Source organism: Pipistrellus kuhlii, unplaced genomic scaffold (assembly GCF_014108245.1).
Source record: "Pipistrellus kuhlii isolate mPipKuh1 unplaced genomic scaffold, mPipKuh1.p scaffold_m20_p_6, whole genome shotgun sequence".
NCBI classification, from domain to species: domain Eukaryota; kingdom Metazoa; phylum Chordata; class Mammalia; order Chiroptera; family Vespertilionidae; genus Pipistrellus; species Pipistrellus kuhlii.
Window position 1 is genome coordinate 37,624,629 of NW_023425562.1, and position 19,135 is coordinate 37,643,763.

The 19,135-nt window shown below is 37.9% G+C and overlaps 1 protein-coding gene across 1 annotated transcript in view; it reads right to left on the minus strand.

Annotated features, from left to right (window-relative positions):
* The window catches only part of ZNF407 (zinc finger protein 407), a 359,657-nt gene that overhangs the window by 109,572 nt on the left and 230,950 nt on the right, over positions 1 to 19,135 (minus strand). The window contains exon 7 of the mRNA XM_036419918.2: positions 12,782 to 12,902. Coding sequence (XP_036275811.1) covers positions 12,782 to 12,902 — 121 coding nt within the window. The remainder of the gene's footprint in view (positions 1 to 12,781; positions 12,903 to 19,135) is intronic.

Consider the following 19,135-nt stretch of genomic DNA (forward strand, 5'->3'; position numbering starts at 1 on the left):
GATGGCCTGAAAATATCCCACTATTCAAATGCTCTGCTAGCTTGAATGATATTAAAACATCTAACTACACACTTACCAATGGATTCACCAGTGCCTCAGACTGGCTTATCAAACAGGAATTTTGCAGACTGTTACACTGCTCCTGGTGTCCTGATAGTAAGTATGTAATTCCCCACCTCTTCTTCACCATTCAAGGCCCCACATCCACATCCACAAGTTACTCCTCTACTCAATTTGTGCACATGGTGCCTACAACAGACAAAAGCCATGACCTGCATTCAACTAATGAGCTCCCTCTTACCTCCCACTCTACTGGAAAACAATGAATAGCAAGGGAGGAAATTGGAGGCAGTGGCACTGAGCTTTGTCTGTTAGAAACACATATCATTTAGTGAGAACTGCACATTTCAAAAACAGACACCTGCACACACTTTGTGTAGTGAAAAAAATAAGAATTGCAAAATGCAACTGCACAGGACTCAGGCTGCCCTACAGTTTATGGGAAGGGAGGAAAGCCACCAGAAAAAGAGGAAAAGAGCAACTTAGAGAAAGGAGCATAACCTCATAGACTTTCACCTGACATCAAGTCAAAAGGCCCAATGAATGCTCATAAAAGTGAAATCACTGAGTACGCTGAGCAGAGATCAGGTGCCTTACACTAGTGCTTTTGAGAAACTAATGCCCCGAATCTCAGGTAGAAATGTGCAGCAGTTATTATCTTTGTCTATCCTTTAACGAATAGAAATATTTCAGCATACTTCGTCTGGCATGATTTCAACAGGGCAAAGTTTCACACACTTCAGTTAAACAAAATTACATGTTTCTCTATGATGGAAATATTGTGAATCTTTTAACATGCCGTTCATTATGAGCCTGAAGAAGTAGAAAAGGTGAAATATATAGAGTGCTCATCAAACTTATCTTACCACAAAAATGATTTCCAAGGTTGAGCTAACACATCTCTTGAAGCTTGTGACATGTGAAAACCAGAATGCCCTGCATAGACTTCTCCTCTTCCCACTAACTGCTCAGTGTGCCCAACGCTGGTGAGGTTCTCCCCGCTGCTTGTGGGCCATGATGTTAAGAATGGACCTCTGAGATACACGCCCTCCTTTTCTCTAGAGTGCGTGTCATCCTCTTCCTTTCTGTTTAAACTCGTTAAACTGGGCAAAGTGAGATGCTGAAAACCAGGAAGGCATGTGGATGAGAAGCCTTACGGAAAATGTATGAGAAAGTGCAGCCCTGGCCACCTTCTCTGTCCCAGCAATCGTTCAAATCGCATTTGTGAGAAAGGCTGAGGAGGTCAAAAAGGTGCAGACACATCATGGGGCCTAAACTACACAGACGTGCATCCACAAAACTTTGAGTCACCTCCAAAAAATACTATTTTACAAATCAACTTTTATGTATCTCTGATGTGTGTATGTATACATATAAAAATATACTGTAGCTTCTTCTAGCAGAAGTGGGGAACCTTTTTGCTCCAAAGGCCATTTGGATATTTATAACATCATTGGAGGTCCATAAAAAATTATCAACTTAAAAATTAGTCTGCTATATTTGGTCAACCATTTAATTAACAAACGCCTAATGCCTTGGCAGACCCAGACCAAATGATTTCCTGGGCCAGATGTTCCCCACTGCTCTAGTGGAAATCTCTGCAAATTTAAGGTGATACAAGTAAAAGTGTTCCTGATCCAAAAACATGTTTCACAATATTTATGATCATGGCCCACAAGCAGCGGGGAGAACCAGACCCTGGTTTTACTTGAAACAATCTAATAAAGTTGGAAAGAAAAATAAAAAAGCTGGATTTCTAACACCAGCCACTTTTGGCATCTGCACATACTAGTGTGGCTCACCAGTTTTGCACGCAACCACATAAATCACACAGGCACACAGGCTCCAGATCTGATAGGGGCAGGGAAGGGGCTACCTGAGACTGTATACGCTTCTTCAGTGCCAAGCAGATACCACACCCTCACCAATAGGCAGGAGAGGAACCAGCTGGCACTCCACCTGTGCAGGTTAGAGCGCAGAGGTGAGGCTCAGGGTTATTATTCAGCTCCTCGGTCAATATTTCTGCTCCATGGCCCATGGGACAGGGCACTCCCCTATCTTTCAAAGTGTTTTTAAAGAACCCTTCTCTGGCTCTAACTCTATTCCTTGCAAAGCTCTCCAAGTTAAATGTATAGTTGCCTGATAGTAGACTTAAAATGCATACTTTATTTATTTTGTTAGACTGAGTCCTATCAAGGAGCATTTAAACTTTTTATAATTCAAAGCTGATATGATCACATTTGAAGAAAAAGTTAATAGAGAAGAGTCACTAAATGCGAAAGAGCACTGAACATATTTAATCATCTGCTAGTATTTTTTATAAAACTGCTCACAGAACCCACTTAAAAATACTAACTGGTTCATTTCAGTGCCTGCACACAATGCCCCTGTGTCCGGGTGAGTCTCTCCAACGTCTTGTTTTAAAGGAATATATAGTACTCCCGCAAGATGTTTTCCCATTTCTATTCTCTCCCACTCCTGAGGCCCTTGTTCTCCGTGATAAGGCAATCTCCTCCGGGATCGCAGCGCTGTAGTTTCCACCACGAGTGACAAGGACTCGACGTGAATAACTGCTGTGTGCAGGTTGTAATTATGTCAGCTGCAGTGTTGAACAAGGGGACTGATTAATGTGAGCCCCAGCCCAGGCGCAGTCCCTATCAGAACCTCTGCGCAGGCCGGCAGTGGGGATGGGTTAAAGCAGGAAGACACAACACGCGGAGTGCCCGTGATAGATGAATTGCTCCACAGTCTTCAGGCAGATGTTCCGGGACAGTATAATATACAATTACTCTGCCTTATCACTTTCCCAGGGACAATAAAGCTTCCTCCTCCTATAGCTCATGTGAGTGAAGGCAAAATCCGTTTTACTTTTACAATACTGACTCACTTATCACGGTGCCTTGATTGTGCTTTTACAGCTAAAGGAAACATGTATTCCAGTTTTAAACTACAAAAGCCCTTAAAAAGAAAACAAGAACCTGGTTTGGAGCCTCTTTCATACCAGAGCACACGATTTTTTAAGATTTTTTTTGTTAAATAAAGATGTAAGGAAGTTAATGTATATGTGTGCATATGTAGTTGAAAACTAGTCCCCATAACTCAAGAAGATTTGGATTGTATAATCATTCTATTCATAACATTTTTCAAAGACCATACAGAAATCATTAAATTAGAAGAACATGTATTTAAAAAACATATGTGTTGATACCTTCCACACATTTCTCAGGCACAGGCACTGGGGTGCCAGAATATGATAGGACATATCCCAGTGACACGCTGGCTCGTTCTCCCCACTCCTGCCTGGGTTCCCTGGGCCCGTCTTCTTTCAGAAAGCTGAGTTAGCCTAGAGAAGGTGGCAGCCTCAACCATTTTAATAACACGCTGCAGGCGATGCTAAAACACACTCCCTTCAGGAACTGGGATGACCACTTTTACTACCTATATCTGCACTTATACAAATGATGCCTAACATTTGTGGTGAGATGAATAGAACTATCTCAATTTTCATTTTTAAAGTTAAAAACCAAGCTAGCACCAAAAATTGAGATGTAGGCATAACCATCTTCTGGTGACGGTGATTTATAATGAAACAAAGCAGCAAAAATTCCAATAGAATCAAACAAAGGAAAGCCACACAAATGTCAGTGACAGCTGAAAGCAGCATGCGTCAGCCTGTGAACAATCTATGACTTAGTCAACTGTTTAGTAGCCAGGACAACTAACAAGACTCAGCAGTTGTCACACACCCTAAGTCCTGAAAACACATTATGCCCCTTTCACCCTAAGGAGGGAAATTGGCCCTCACTTTTCCCATTATCACACTAACTCCAGCACCACCAGGATCCTTATTGCTGCCTTCTCTTGGTAGCACCATTGTAGCAGTTACACATTTCTAGAAATATTGCAATTTGAAGGTGGTAGGAGTCAATCTAAAACAGTACAATGAAGTTGTAGCACAGATGTACACAGAAAATGTAATTAGGACCATGGCTGGTGAAAGACCCATACCAAATTTATAATTATTTGTTATAAGACAGACAAAGGAAAGGTAGGTAAAGCAAATGGAGTGGGCTATAAATATTGGTGGGAGTCAGGTGTCATCACAATAAATGGCTAATGATGTCACTAGAGTGGCCTGTTAGATTTACTAGTCTTAGGAAAACCTTGAGACATTAGCAAAAATTGTTTAGAATAAGTCATAGAAAAGATGTCACATTTTAAAAGATGACATTTACAATGAGTGTGTGCAAAGTGGTTACACGGGCTTGTTAGCTAGTGCCCAGCAAATTTCTGAATTACATGTAACAGTTAAAGTAATGTAGCATTTGTGGAAATTCTTCATGTAAAGCAAATAAAATCGAAATGTTTGCTTGTGTGTGGTGGGGAGGGAAGAATAATACAATTATACTCTCTATATTCTTGATGCAAAACTTTGAACACGATAGAGTGACAACTGGTGCTGTGCCATCCCAGCCAATGTGGGAACTTTGTTCTAGCAGATGAGCAGAAAGACCCAGCGATTCTGAAGCCCCATTCCCGTCTTGAGAGAGAGATATCCCATCGAGGTTCCCACATCCACAAGTCCTGGAGGATTACTCAAAATTTCCTTGATAGCCCTCATGCTTCACAATACCCCAACTTTCCATGCTTTTAGGTAAAATGTTGGCTCTTTCCTCCAGCAGGTAAGCACTTAAAACGTAGAGCAATCTTAAGCAAACTAATGAAAATAAACACATAAACACACACACACACACACACACACACACACACACACACACACACACACTGTACTTCTTCTATTCAGAGCTCTTCCTGTCAACATCTCCCCAGGGTTTTCAGAGTAGCCATCCAGTCAGAGCCCCTTCACTTCTGTTTCTGTTCCCGTCACTTCCCCACAGTGGGTCTTTCCAGGAGAGCTGTGGCCCCTCGCTGACAAGCAGGGGGCCTGCACTGTCCTCTTGTCACTGCACACCTGATATGGGAAGCTACCTCAGCCTCTCCTAAGGTGCTACTTGCCCTCTGCTTTTTCCACTTCCCACATTTTCCAAGGGAAACATCAATCACACCAATGCCTTCAAGTTGAACATAGATCAGTACTGAACACACCTGACAGGACTCTGTTTGGATAACCTGTGGGCATTTCCAGAGTTTGGACACAATAAAGGTGAAGTCTGGTCCCAAAGCTCATTTTCCTCCTCCAGGAGTGAGGACCTCTCAAGTGGCAGTGTGGTTCTCACCTCAGCCCTGGCCAAGGCTGCTCTGCAGTAAGGAACAAATTACGAACTTTCCCCAAAAGAAAATAAATTCAGGAGAACTTCTTGCCATATAGATGTTCTCACAAACACAGTACTTCTCAAAATAGGGAAAAAATCAACAAAAAGTTTGTGCTAAGTCCTCTTAATTGAGAAAATAAAGACGTAATGATGTAATCTTGTTTTTCAGACATTCTTAGAGAAAAGCAAAACAGAAATACACTCTACCACCTCAAGGGGCTCAGTTCATCCCATTAAAGGGAGCTCACAGTGGAGACGCCACACTGGCCTAGATGCTGCCCTCACTCCCTGTGCCCACACACCGCTGCATCACCCCATCCTAAATGGTCCCACTTTGCCTTCTTTCTCTTTCTTCTACAATTATACAGGCCTGGAGAGACAATACTTCAGAATATGTTGAAACAAATAATCTGAAAATAAAATGAAATAATATATTGCATTCTCAAAGAACTAATGACAACTGGTCACATGCTCTGATTTACTTCAAATCTACATTATTCTGCTTTGTTCTCTTCCACACTCACACAGGAAAGGGTGAGCCTGACTTTCACTCACTGCTGCCAGCCCTCCTGGCAATGACAGAGCTTTCCTAACGAGCACATGGCAGGAGCCTCCAATGCCAGGAGATATAGATAGTTACACAGTCAAGTGTTTTGTTGTGTGATAATAGCTCTAGTGTCTGAGGAATAACTTATTATGCAACAGACTATTGCCCCAAAAATATTTTCTATTTTTTTTCATCTCTAAGGCCTTCCTTTCTAACATAATATATACAGATATATCTAACTACCACCCTAGGGACTGTCCATAGTAATTCCTTGTAGAAAGACCATCCCCAAAGATAGCTTTGGTCCTTTTATAATGACTGGATTTGGGATTCGAGGAGAGCAGGTTAAATAAACATGTTTATCTGCTTCTACTTTAAGAGATAGCACAGGGAGTGTGTGGTCACTTTGTGTTCAAATGGGTCTCCTAATTAATCTGTGATCCCATAGCTTATTTCAGCTCCATCAACCACCAAAACAACTTACTTGTTCTGATAAACAAAAGGAATTATCTTATATTTTTTTATCCTTTTAAAAATATCTGAACCAATTAGCAATTTTTAATGCTATGGAATCTATTTTTATTCAATTCTACAGATTCTTTTTACTTAAATGTGTTTTGTTAGATGAGCATTTACCAACATTAACTAAAGGCCTGACAAACATGTGCTATGTCAGGACAGACTTCACGCTGAAACCAGTTTTAAGAAGCCTATGTGCTTGGGTGTTACAGAATACAAAAGAAAAGTATGGGTAAGACATATTATGTACGACAATCAATTACGCATACACAGTATGGAAAAAACAGAACCAACTCAAAACCATGATTAGATTAAAAATTTAATTCACTAAAGAAATGGTCAAAGAAAACGAGAAGATACTTATTCAGAAAGAATCCAATTTCTGCTGAAACATTCGGGGTGAGAGGGGGAGAAGAATACATTTACAAATAGCTACTCTCATAATTCATTAAAGAAAACCTGAAGATACAATTATGTTATTTTGGAAGAAACACTCTCAAAAAATCCAACCTAAACTTACCAGAAACAACACTCCACTAGAAAGACAGCCCAACTCCATGTCGCCTTGACACATGCCAGCAGCCCTCAGAGGCAGCATCTCTGCTTCAATGACCAAACCAGCTCCCCTCGTAACCGCCACACTGACACCTGCCTGTGGCTGGCTGAACTGTGGCGGGAGAGCAGGAGGGGCAGTTCAGGAGCAGGTACTGCCCACAGCACACACCACCCACTGCCTTCGAAAAGAAACTCCACAATCTGAAGACAGCCTTGGAATCATCATGGTTTGCAAAGTAACTGGATTTTTAGGCTAGCACGTTTGTTTTTATTCTGCTAAGTGGATTAGCAGTTACAATAGAATAGAATATAAAAAGATGATATAATTGAGATAAATAAAATAGTATTGACTTGTACTTTAAATGACAAAAATAGTGTGTGTTTTTTAATTTATCTTTTTTTGGAGGCAGGTGGGGGGGCCCACTGGAGTACTACTCTCCCAGCTAATTTAGATTTTACAAGTATTAACAACAAGTCACCATGCTGCTGTTAGACCCTCAGACCTGTCCATCTCAGAGCTGAGAGTCTGAAAACCAATTTGCCACCCCAGCCCCTGACAACCACATTTCTGCTCCTATTACTATGAGTTTAACCTTATATTAATTTTATTTTTAAGATTCTACATATAAATGATATCATGCAGTATTAGCCTATCTCTGGCTTATTTTGCTGATAAAATAGTATGATTTAAAGTTTATTCTGATATAACTAGGCTTGAGGCAGCATTTGATTACCCAAAAGAAATAAATGCTACCTCTGACTCTTCAGAACAAGAAATGGGTGCTGTTTGTTGGTTATATATGATTTCACTTCTTGGCATCTATGATGCTCTACTATCCAGACAAGCACCCATTTTTCCGCCTGGTCATTATTTGGCCAAGTTTGTTCTATCCATTGTTTCCCTGGTACAACCTGGGGACCTGCCTGCACAGGAAGCCAAAGGAAAACTGAAACTCTCTAAAGAGATCACCCAAAAGCAGAAAGTCTCCCCTGGGTCTGTCTCCCTAGCTCAGGATGCTGATGACACCCTGGCAGACAAGGACACAGATCCCATTGCACACTGGATTCTTGCTGCCACAACACCTAAAATAGCTGATCTTACAGCCTCACGCATAAGACACATAAGATGTTCACACAGCAAATTAAAATGCACATTATCTAAGACCTGCAAAATATTCATAACTGTGACACTTTATAGAAATATATGTTTAAGAAAGTAATACAAACTTTTAAAAGGAAAGTAAAGAATTTTTGCAAGCACAGTTTTCTGGTATTACATCTTAAAACTACTTCCAAAATGCTTCCAGCACTATGCAAAGTTAAGATAGAATTCAATCAAATTAAAAGTATTGTTTGACAAAACATTTCTAGGACACAAATAGTTGTGACGAACAGCTAATTCTACCTATGGCACTTATATGTGTGAAAACCTATTGAATTCAATTATAAAAAATACTAGGCAAAATATTTAGATGTTAGAAAGCATCACAAAAAGCAAATTTCTATTTGAATATCTCACCTGGATTCAATGTTATACTCACCCAAAAAAGGAAAGAATATTGTTCATGAGTTCAAAACCTAGTCTCAATGACTTCTATGGTATATAATGGTCAAGAGCTAAGTAAACCAAAAAGTAAGGGGAAAAAACTAAAGAGTATTTCCAACAAGTTTAGCAAAACAATAAAGTAACCTTTTAATATGAGGCAGGAATTATAGATTTTATTCCTCAGCTATATAATATCTTTCCATTTGGGGTTATAATTTCAAGTAATTAAAATGAGAATAAATGTAGTGAATAAAATGAAAAGGAGAATAATAAAAAAACAAAACAAAACTTTTTGAAGAATGCATGTATGGTTGAAGCACTAAGGCTGTTATGCAGTTGAGAAAAATCTGACCCAAAGCAGAGTCTTAAAGAGATGAGATTACTCCAAGGTCGATCAAAGTGATACAATAAATAAAGGATCAAATGGCCAGAGTTTTGCTTGAAATTTTAGTTTTCTTTAATTTACAAAATGACGAAGTGCAGCATAGAATTATCCTTAATATTTTTAATACTGCAGGTAGTAATTTGTGCTACTTTTTGTGACTTCTCAGTCATTTACTATTTAATATGCATTTATTGTATTTCCCCCATAAATACTAAATAAAAAATGGAAGCCAATGAGAAGATTATTCATGTAAAAGAAAGTCCAATTAGGGCCACCTACTATTATGTGAAAGCCAGAGCCCTCGGTGAAATAGTGTACAGTTTGATATTAATAAATCTACAGGGAAACAGATTCACATTATTAGAGAGCGTACTTACAACATATTAAAGCTTTTCTATTTCTCATTAATATAGAAGTGACAATACATAGCAAAGGGAAATAAAAATATAGAAAATGTTAGATTGCTTCCATTTTAATGTAGAAACAAATCTAATGAATTTGCTGCATAAATAATATAGGACAGTTGCTATGAATCTCAATTTATGCTTTGAAATTATAATGAATAATAATTAATGGTGAAAAATTTTGGAGTAATGATAAAATATACTGAGTTGTAATTGATTAGATGTTTGAATATTTTAGACAGTAAAAGCTTGGGAAAGGGGTACATGTTTACATCTAAATAGAATGAAATGTCATTGCCTAAATTAATAATGCAGACTTGAAAAATAGCCCCAGGTTCAAAAGACCAATTATAAAATTCTTTTGTAAACAAATCTATATCCACATTTTTCATAAACAGTTATTACTACCAGTATTTGTACAATAATGTTCAATTTATAAAATGAAAAACTGTATTTTCAAATGAAATTTAAATAATATTGCAATTTCTAATGATGGTTACTTACCTGAAAATAAGTGTTAATAATGGCAAAGATAAGGAGACTCTATAGGAATCACTTTTATGTATCTATATTAAACAAATGAGAATCTAAGTGGAAAAAATTAAATATTTTAAGTAATAAACTAATATGGAAAGGTATCAATAACCCAAATATGACCTAATCTTCTTAGCAAATGTGTTCATCTTATATTTTCATTCTACAGAAATCATCTATATTCAAATTTACTTGATCCTATGAGAGAAGATGTTTTCTTATTGTTGTGAGGTAAGTGTGGTAAGCATTTTTTTATGCTATGCAACCAAAACAATTATTTTGAACTTAATTATCTGCTCCTTTTTAAATCTTTTTCTTATCATCAAGAAAACAAAGATATCTGTTGTAAATTCCACATTTCATTCATAATCCCTAACTTCAGAAGCATTCACATTCTTCCAAGTTTTCTGTACTTTTGTTCACTAAAGCAAACCTAATCATATGTACACAGGATAATAAACTCAAATGAACAAAAATTGTTCAAACTCTTCTTTCAATAACAATTATTTAAATTTTTTAAATATAAAATCACCCTTTTATCAGGGATTGTAAGCATTTCAAAAAGTAATGTGGTAGGTATGACTAGATTTAAATGTCCTGAGTACTGATTCATGGAACAAGCACAGTATTCTTAGAAAACACATCCTCTTTTTACTGCATGCACACAGAGATCTAACACAGCTAACAGAGATGGGTCCTGCTGGCTCAAGTGCATGTCTCAATGGAAGTGATGCTATTTCAGGGAGATCACATGGAGAGGGAAAAGTAATACAACCTCAACCTTAGCAAAGGTATAACAATTTCAAAGAGGAAACCTGAAATATTTTGAAATATATTTATGCAAATCAAGACTTAAGAGTTGACTAAAGCATAGTCTTAATCAGCAAAACGAAATTCAATTCCAGCCTTTGTAATAATACTATCAAAATTCTTAAATCATACTTCTAGCAATTTCTTTAAAAAACAAAAAACAAGGATAAACACAAAAATCTAGATAGGACTTTTCCTTCTCTCTTTTAATCCTTGCCCCAAATTCTCCCATTTTTCAAATACATGGGATCTGTACATGACCTTGTTTGAAATAATATTTCTGCTACTTAAAAATAACAGCTTGAAAGCCATAGTTATGCAAAATAAATTAAGCATAAGGATAGTTACAATTTAAATGTGAAATATAAAATTTACAGTGAAAGAAACAGAAAAGCCCCAAACAACAACTCAAACCTTATGCATAGAGTACAGACTAAAAAGATATAATCCTAACAGTAGGAGTGATAATTAAGGGAAATTTTTATAACTTTCTAATTTCTTTTTTGTGTTTTATAGGGAAGGCAACTACATGGTATGACCTCTTTAATAAGAAAAAAGAGCCTCCAATAACATTTATTTTTTAAGAACTCAAGTTATAAGCATCTTAGAATTTCTGTGACTACCTCTAAGAGGATCACCATTTTACCAAATTTCTGAGAAACACCAATCTAGTGTTGGAACTCATAAAATGCTGAAAGAATTAATAATTAATGAATGAAATATATCTGTAATATCTCTGTACTATTAGATGACCTCTAAAATAAAACTTAATGCAATAATGAGGATAATAATAGAGATTATGGCAATATATTTACTGAATGCAAAAGCTACATCAAGAGACATACAAAAACCAGTCTTTTAAAGAGGGCTTCAGATCCAGAGTCATAGAAGCATCGAATAGACTGTCCAACCTATGAGGTGGTGGTGTGAGTGGTAGGAGATCAACCAAAGAACTTGCATGCATGCAAATAAGCATAACCAATGGACACAGACAGGGGGCAGGAGGGAAGGTGAGGGCATGTGCTGGGGGTTGGGGGAGGTGGAGCAGGAAAAGGTCAATGAGGGGAAAGGGGACTTATGTTATACATTAAAGAATTTAAACTTAAAACAAATAAACAAAAAATAAAGAAGTCATCAGGTTTAAGGTACAGATTATAATATTTAACAAGCAAGTGTAACACGCACCATACGAGCTTCTGCTCCAGCATGAAGAAGGCCTTCCCACTAAGATTCAGGCTACAGTTTGCTGGCTGAGCTCCTAAGGCAGATGTCACTTGCTGCCTGCACACCATGTGGTGTCTCACAGACTCCTCAAGAGTGCTGACCCAACTCACAGGCTCCAAGTACAACGTCATCCCATCTTATGGTCCCTCTACCCTCTGTTCCTACACACACCTGGTCACAGAGGATGACTCCACTTTCTGAATCTCTCCCATTTCTCTGTATCTCTACTTTGCTGCCACTGACCACAACACTGCAACAGGGCAGGGTCCTTTGTCAAAAGGACCTCACAAGCACACATAGACCTCCAACATACCTTGAACATAAAAATGCTACTCTGTCAATACCTCTTGATTGCTTGTAGAACATAAATATATCTGAAATTGACCAATCTTCTAAGCAGGCTGAAATGCTTGCTCCAATAGGACTTATTCTGACCAAACGTGTTCCTCCTCTATACACTGCTCTGGCGTCTGTATTTACCCAGGGTCTCTGTACTAAAGTGATTACTGAAGTGATTTCATTACAAGTCAACGATTACACTGTAACACCCTTAAAGGTAGGAAGCCTTTCTAATGCTATCTCCATGCCTTAGTGCTTCACATAGCAGATAAGAAGCCATATGCACTGAATGACTATTTAAATGAAATGGTTCCTTACTTTGGCCAAGAAATTAAACCACTTGAAATTCAGGTGTACCAAAGGATTGTAAATCCTAAATGTAAAGATTATAGAAAATGGAAAAGAATTTTATTATTTTCAAAAGAGTCACTAAAATGAGGTGGTGAATTAAATTCGCTAACTAGTTAATGATGCTTTCAACTGTGCTAATTCATGCTGACCAGAGACACTGTTTCTGTAACTTTTAACAAGGTTTTAACCCCTGGCAGTGACCTGAGTGCTCTACCTGTCAGAAAGAGTCCTTACCTGTAGTCACACCAGGGGCATCGGTAGGGCTTCTCTCCCGTATGCACCCGTTTGTGCCGAGTCAGGTGAGACTGGGTTGTGGAGGCAAAGTTACACTCGTCACATTTGAAAGGCTTTTCCCCTGTAATACATCAAGAAGTGTTGTACATGAGTAACCATAAATATTGGAAATAAAGGGCTAAACCTGTTATTAACAATTAAAAAGAAACTTATTTCTATGAAATTTTAAGAGTACAGTTCAATGCCATACATATTTGGGACATTTAAAATTTATTCTCAGAGTAAGAAAGAACACAGCCCCAATTTTTATTTCTCTATTGGAATGCAAGAATGATACACAATCTATAATTCACATATAACTTACAGACAGGAATTTTAATTTTAGCTCTGGCCTAGCACTGTATTTGAAGTCATTTGACAAACTATGTTACCTTAAAGTCATTATAAAAAAATCTCACTGAATATATAGTATAAAACTTATTATAATTTTAAAGGTAAATCTGAAAAAAATAATAAAATAAAGCTATACATTGGTACCAAAGGAAATACTGTTAGAAGTGAAGGAAAATTACCATTTAAATGGGATAAAAGAAACATTCACACTGGTATTCGCTAGCTCTTAAACTGTATCTCCCAGGTAGATATAATAGAGCTATCCACACATACATCTCACCCACAAGTGGGCTCAGCGCCTCACACAGGACTCATGGCTGCCCTTCGATGGGCACCTTTCTCTCCTTTACTCACCCCTCCTCCACACACATTCGAAGAAATCACTGCGTCTCATCAGTTTTTAGTTCCAGGAGCTACACTGGCTGGTGAGCATGTGAAACGTGGTATTTAACTTTAATTAATATAAATTTAAAACTGATACTGGATTCACTTATTGAAAGAGTGTGTAAGTCTATCTGGGGCAGTTTGGGAATGTGAATCTACATTGTGAAGGAGTTTATCAATGTAAACACAGATTGTGGCCTTAGGTCAGTGGTCGGCAAACCGTGGCTCGTGAGCCACATGTGACTCTTTGGCCCCTTGAGTGTGGCTCTTCCACAAAATACCTTGTGTGGGCGCGCACGTACAGTGCGACTGAAACTTTGTGGCCCAGGCGCAGAAGTCGGTTTTCCGCCTGGGAGAGTCTGTTTTGAAGAAGTGTTCTAACGCCAAGCCACACTCAAGGAGCCAAAGAGCTGATTGTGGCTTTTGAGCAGTGGTTTGCTGACCACTGCCTTAGATGAAAACTTAGCTTCTGACTGGCCATGTGCTAGTAGAAGTGTCAATATACACACCAATTTCAAGCTCCTGCAACAAAACATAATAAAGTGTTGATAATGTTATACTGATATAATACTGAAATTATAAATTGGGTGTATCTGGTTAAATTAACTATTTAAAAGGTAATTTCACCTGTTACTTTTTCTTTTATCCATGTGCTTATCAGGAAACTAAAAATGACGTGTAGCTCACATTACAGGTTGATTGGACAGCGATGAACTAGAGAAATCCTCACCACCTCTTCTCCAGAAGGTAAAATTTAAGTACTGCCCTTCTCAACAGAAACTGGCCCAGAAATTCTGAGTATGACAGGTTAATTTTATGTACAGGCACCCCTTTGTAGGTTTCAGGTACCCTTGATCAAATATGGTCCGAAAATACCAAATTTCCCTGCTCCTGACACTCAACCATGGACATGGTTACAGAGCAGATGATCCTCCTTCTGATATAAAGTCAAAGATCAACAGTAGCCTAACACTGTGTCACAGAGTACATCCTTCTCCTCACTCCATCTCATCCCATCTGCACTATCTCATCTAACATCCCAAGATGTGTGAATACAGTGCAATCAAATAGTCTGAGGGAGAGAAAACATTCACATAGCCTTTAGTGCAGTATATTATTATAATTATTCTATTTTGTTATTGCTAATCTCTTACTGAAATTAATTTATAAATTAAACTTTAGCATAGATACTAGAGGACCGGTGTGTGTGTGTGTTGGGAGGGACGGGTAGGAGATGTCTCTCAGCCCAGCCTGCACCCTCTCTAATCTGGGACCCTTTGGGGGGTGTCTGACTGCCGGTTGAGGCCTGATCCCACATGGTTGGGGCAATCACTCAGGGATCAGGCCTCAACAGCAGTCGGACATCCCTCTTACATTCTGGGACTGCTGGCTCCTAACCACTCGCCTACCTACCTGCCTGATTGCCCCAACCACTCTGCCTGCCACCCTGATCGCCCCATAACCAATCCCCTGCTGTCCTGATGGACACCTAACTGCTCCCCTGCTAGCATTATCGTCTCCAATTGCCCTCTCTTGCTGGGCCAATCACCTCTAACTGCCCTCCCCTGCTGGTTTGACTGCCCCCAACTATCTTCCCCTGCAGGACTGAGGAGACTGGGGGACTTCAGCTGGATAAGGCAGGGCTAAGTGGACTGGGGGACTAAAGCTGGATGAGGCATGGCTGAGGGGACTGGGGGACTCCGGCTGGATAAGGTGGAACTAAAGGGACTGGGGGACTCCAGCTGGATGAGGCAGGGCTGAGAGGGCTGCGTGCCACCATCTTGTGGCTGTGGGCAATGCCATCTTGTGAGGGTGTGGAAGTCAATTAGCATATTCCCTCTATTAAATAGGAGGATATGTGTATAGTAATGTAGAGTTTGGTACTATCCACAGTTTCAGACATTGCTCAGGAATCCTCCTGACCACAAGTGCATAACATTTAACTGATGCACACACATCTCACCTCCCTCTGCAGCCAGGGTAGCAGTTAGAAGCCGGATTGGTTTCCTAATCCAGGTTTTACCATAATTCACACCATAACTGTAAAATCCCCTGAGCAAGAACAGGAAGGTAATACCACCAAACAAGAAGGGTAATTGTGAGGGTTAAACAAAATAAACTGGTGAACAAAATGGAACCAGAAGCATGGAACAGACTGGTGGGTACCAGAGGGAAGAGGAGTGGAGTGACTGGATAACAAGATGAAGGAATTAGCTAAAGAATGTATATACATACCCATGGACACAGACAACATTGTGGTGAAGGCCAAGGGAGGAGGAGGTGGGAGTGGGTGGAGGTGGCCAAAAGAGGGGAGAATGGGGACATCTGCAATAGTGTTAATATTGAAAATTTTTAATAATAGTAATAAAAGAACACAAAGCATGTGTCCAACATTTAGCAGGAAGCTCAATGACTTGTGATTTTTATCATTGTTGTGACAGGTCTGCCTAACCACTGGCTACTGCAGTCCTCTCACATAGCGATGCATCTCACCCAGGTCCTACCTCCAGTAGAGACAAACCTACAGCTTGCCTAAGATAATAAACAGTGAAGTCAACATCAAGATACCCTTTAGCAGATCCTACCAGGAAATATTTCATTTACCCTTGAAAAACAAAAGACCACATACAAAGCACAGTAAAAATCTTGGGAGTTGAGAGGGATGTTTTACTCTTTTAGCCATTTGTCATTGCAATAAATACCATCTACAAGATTCCAATCAAGTGGTGAACCGGGGTCGAACATGACTAACTGTTCTCAGCTTCTTAATTGCTGTCAACAACTCAATTATATTAATTGATTTATTAAAAAAAAAAAAAAAACCTCACTGTCATGACAATGACAGGTTTTGCTTTCATTTGAGAGGTACTATGGGATATTCATCCATTCATCCACCTAAGCACATCTGAGTTCATTTCATTTTGGAGTATGACAAATGAAGCAATTATGAATCTTCATGAGCAAGTCTCAGTTTGGGCCTATAGTCCTTCTCTCTTGGGTATATAACTAGGAGTCAGATGACTGGGTCCTAGAGTAGTACATTAATTTTATGAAGAATTGCTAAACTGTTTTTTGAAGTGGTTTGACCATTTTACATTCCTAGCTGGTATGTACAAGAGCTGCTTTTGCTTCATATCATCATGGACATATGGTGTGACCAGTTCTTTGAATCTGTTTCTCTAATGATGCTGAGGATCTTTTCATGTGTGTACTGGCCATACATTTATATTCTTTGGTGAAATGCCTTTTCAAACCTTTTGACCTTTTCAATTGGGTATGTTATAATTGTGTTTTTAGAGTTTTTTATAAATTAAAATACATATCCTTTATAAGTTTTGTGATTAACATGTATTTTTCCCCAGGTATGTGGCTTGTCTTTCATTCTTTTCAGGGTCTTTGGAAGAGAAGTTTTAAATACATCAATGTATAATTTTTCAAGTTATGATATTTTTCACTTCAGAATCAAGCTTCCCATGTGATATTGAATAATTATTTGATAATCTATGGTCACAAAGATTCTTTTGGAATTTTTATATTTTAGGTTTTATATTTAGATTATGATCATTTTGAGTAAATTTGTATATATGGTATGATGTATGAATCAAAGCTCATTTTTATTGCATAAGGATAGCCATTGCTAACCATGTAGGTGTGGGTCTGCTCTACAATCTCTACTCTATTTCTTTGATTACTTGTCTACCTTGATGCTAATGCCAGAATGACTTGATTAGTACACCTTTATATTAAGTCATGAAGTCAGATAGCTTAAGTCCTCAAGTTTGTTCATCTTTCTCAAACTTTTCATTATTTCAGACTATTGCACTTCCATATTGAGTTTTAACATCAGATTCCCAATTTCTTTTAAATAGAAAAGCCAGATGGAGATCTGAAATGATTAATGTGGGAGGGCATGAAATCTTAACAAAACCGAGTCTTCCAATCCATGAAGATGGTACATCATTCTATACATACCTTCTTTAATTTCTTGGGGCAGTATTTTGAAGTTGCCAATGTAGAGGTTTGTACATCCATTGTTTTATTTACCTTTAAATATTGTACACTGGTCAAAAACAATTGACAAAAGATGCAAAATCTATTTTGTGCCATTGATCTATCTGTGTGCCAGTGCAATACTGTCATAATTATTATAGCTATATAATAAGCCTTCAAGTTAGGTAGTACAAATCTTCTAATTTTAATACAATAAATCTAAATGGCCAAACAGTTTAAAGATATTTTTTAAATTAAACAAATTCATAACTATATTCTGATATTTCCTTATTTCATTCATTATAAGTTTGAAAATCTGTTGGCATCATGACTCAACAACTTGTTTATTCTAGTAACCTTGGTAGACAGCTTTATCTATTTGTTATGAATTTGATAGGAATCATGGGGAGAAAAGGGTGATATTACAGATTCATTGCCTGAATCAGGAGTATAAATTGAAGGTCATCTAAATTCTTCAATGTTAATGTTCTTGGTTTGGAGGTTAAACATGAGCACTTAAAAAACATAAATATAGCTTATTTCATTTAAATTTTATGGCATTTTTATGTCATACAAGTTAAATTTAAAAACACTTTTAAAGAATAATGTCATTTATATTCTCTATAACTATATTAATCTGAAGTTCACACTAAGCTAGCAATATATTGCAATAAACCAGTTATTTTGAACCTTTTCAGCTCATGACACACATGAACAAATGACTAAAATTCTGCGGCATGCCAAAAAAATATATATTTTTTGCTGATCTGACAAAAAAACAGGTAACATTTTTATTCATTTATAGCAGATGACTACTGTTGTGTTGGTTGTTGTCACATACACACACACACACACACACATTTTTCTTGGGGGGGACAATCTAAGGAAAAGAGGTCAGTGCCCCTGACTAAATAGTCAGATATTGCATGTTTTAAAAATTCTTATGGCACGCTGGTTGAAAATCACTGCAATAAAATGTAAATTGTTATTTCATATTTAACTTGACAACAGTATATAAAAAATGTATAATATTAAGAAAATTTGAATTATACACAGGCTGACAGATAAAAAAGTATAATGTGCCAAAATAAGCTATATAAATACTATGCTATGACTACCAAGTAAAGGCAGGCTCAAGCATGTCTTCATAATAGGCTCATAATGGAGTATAACTTGTACATTTATGCAAACTGCAGTTTATTCAAGTCTGCGCTCAATAGTTAATTTGTAACTCATTAATTTTGTGGCATGTTCAACACTCCTGTGTGTTTTTTTAAGCCAGAAATGGTAATTTCTTCAGGAAATATTTTTAGGAAATACACTTCAGAAATATAGAGCTTTCTTGTTTGTTAGTTTCAATATATAGCCAAGAAAATTAACTCAACTTCTAGATAGTAAAATCTGAAAGCAAGCCTTACAAATTTTAATTAAGAATTTCAGTTCACTGATACTTGTTATTGGTGAAAATGAGATAGGTGCTGCATGAAGAGATGTGCACACTTATTAAGAAAAAACTTCAGATGGACTGATTAAGTTTTCTTGGTCTTCTGGGCCAGTCCTTCTAAATCCATTGTCATTCTACAGCCA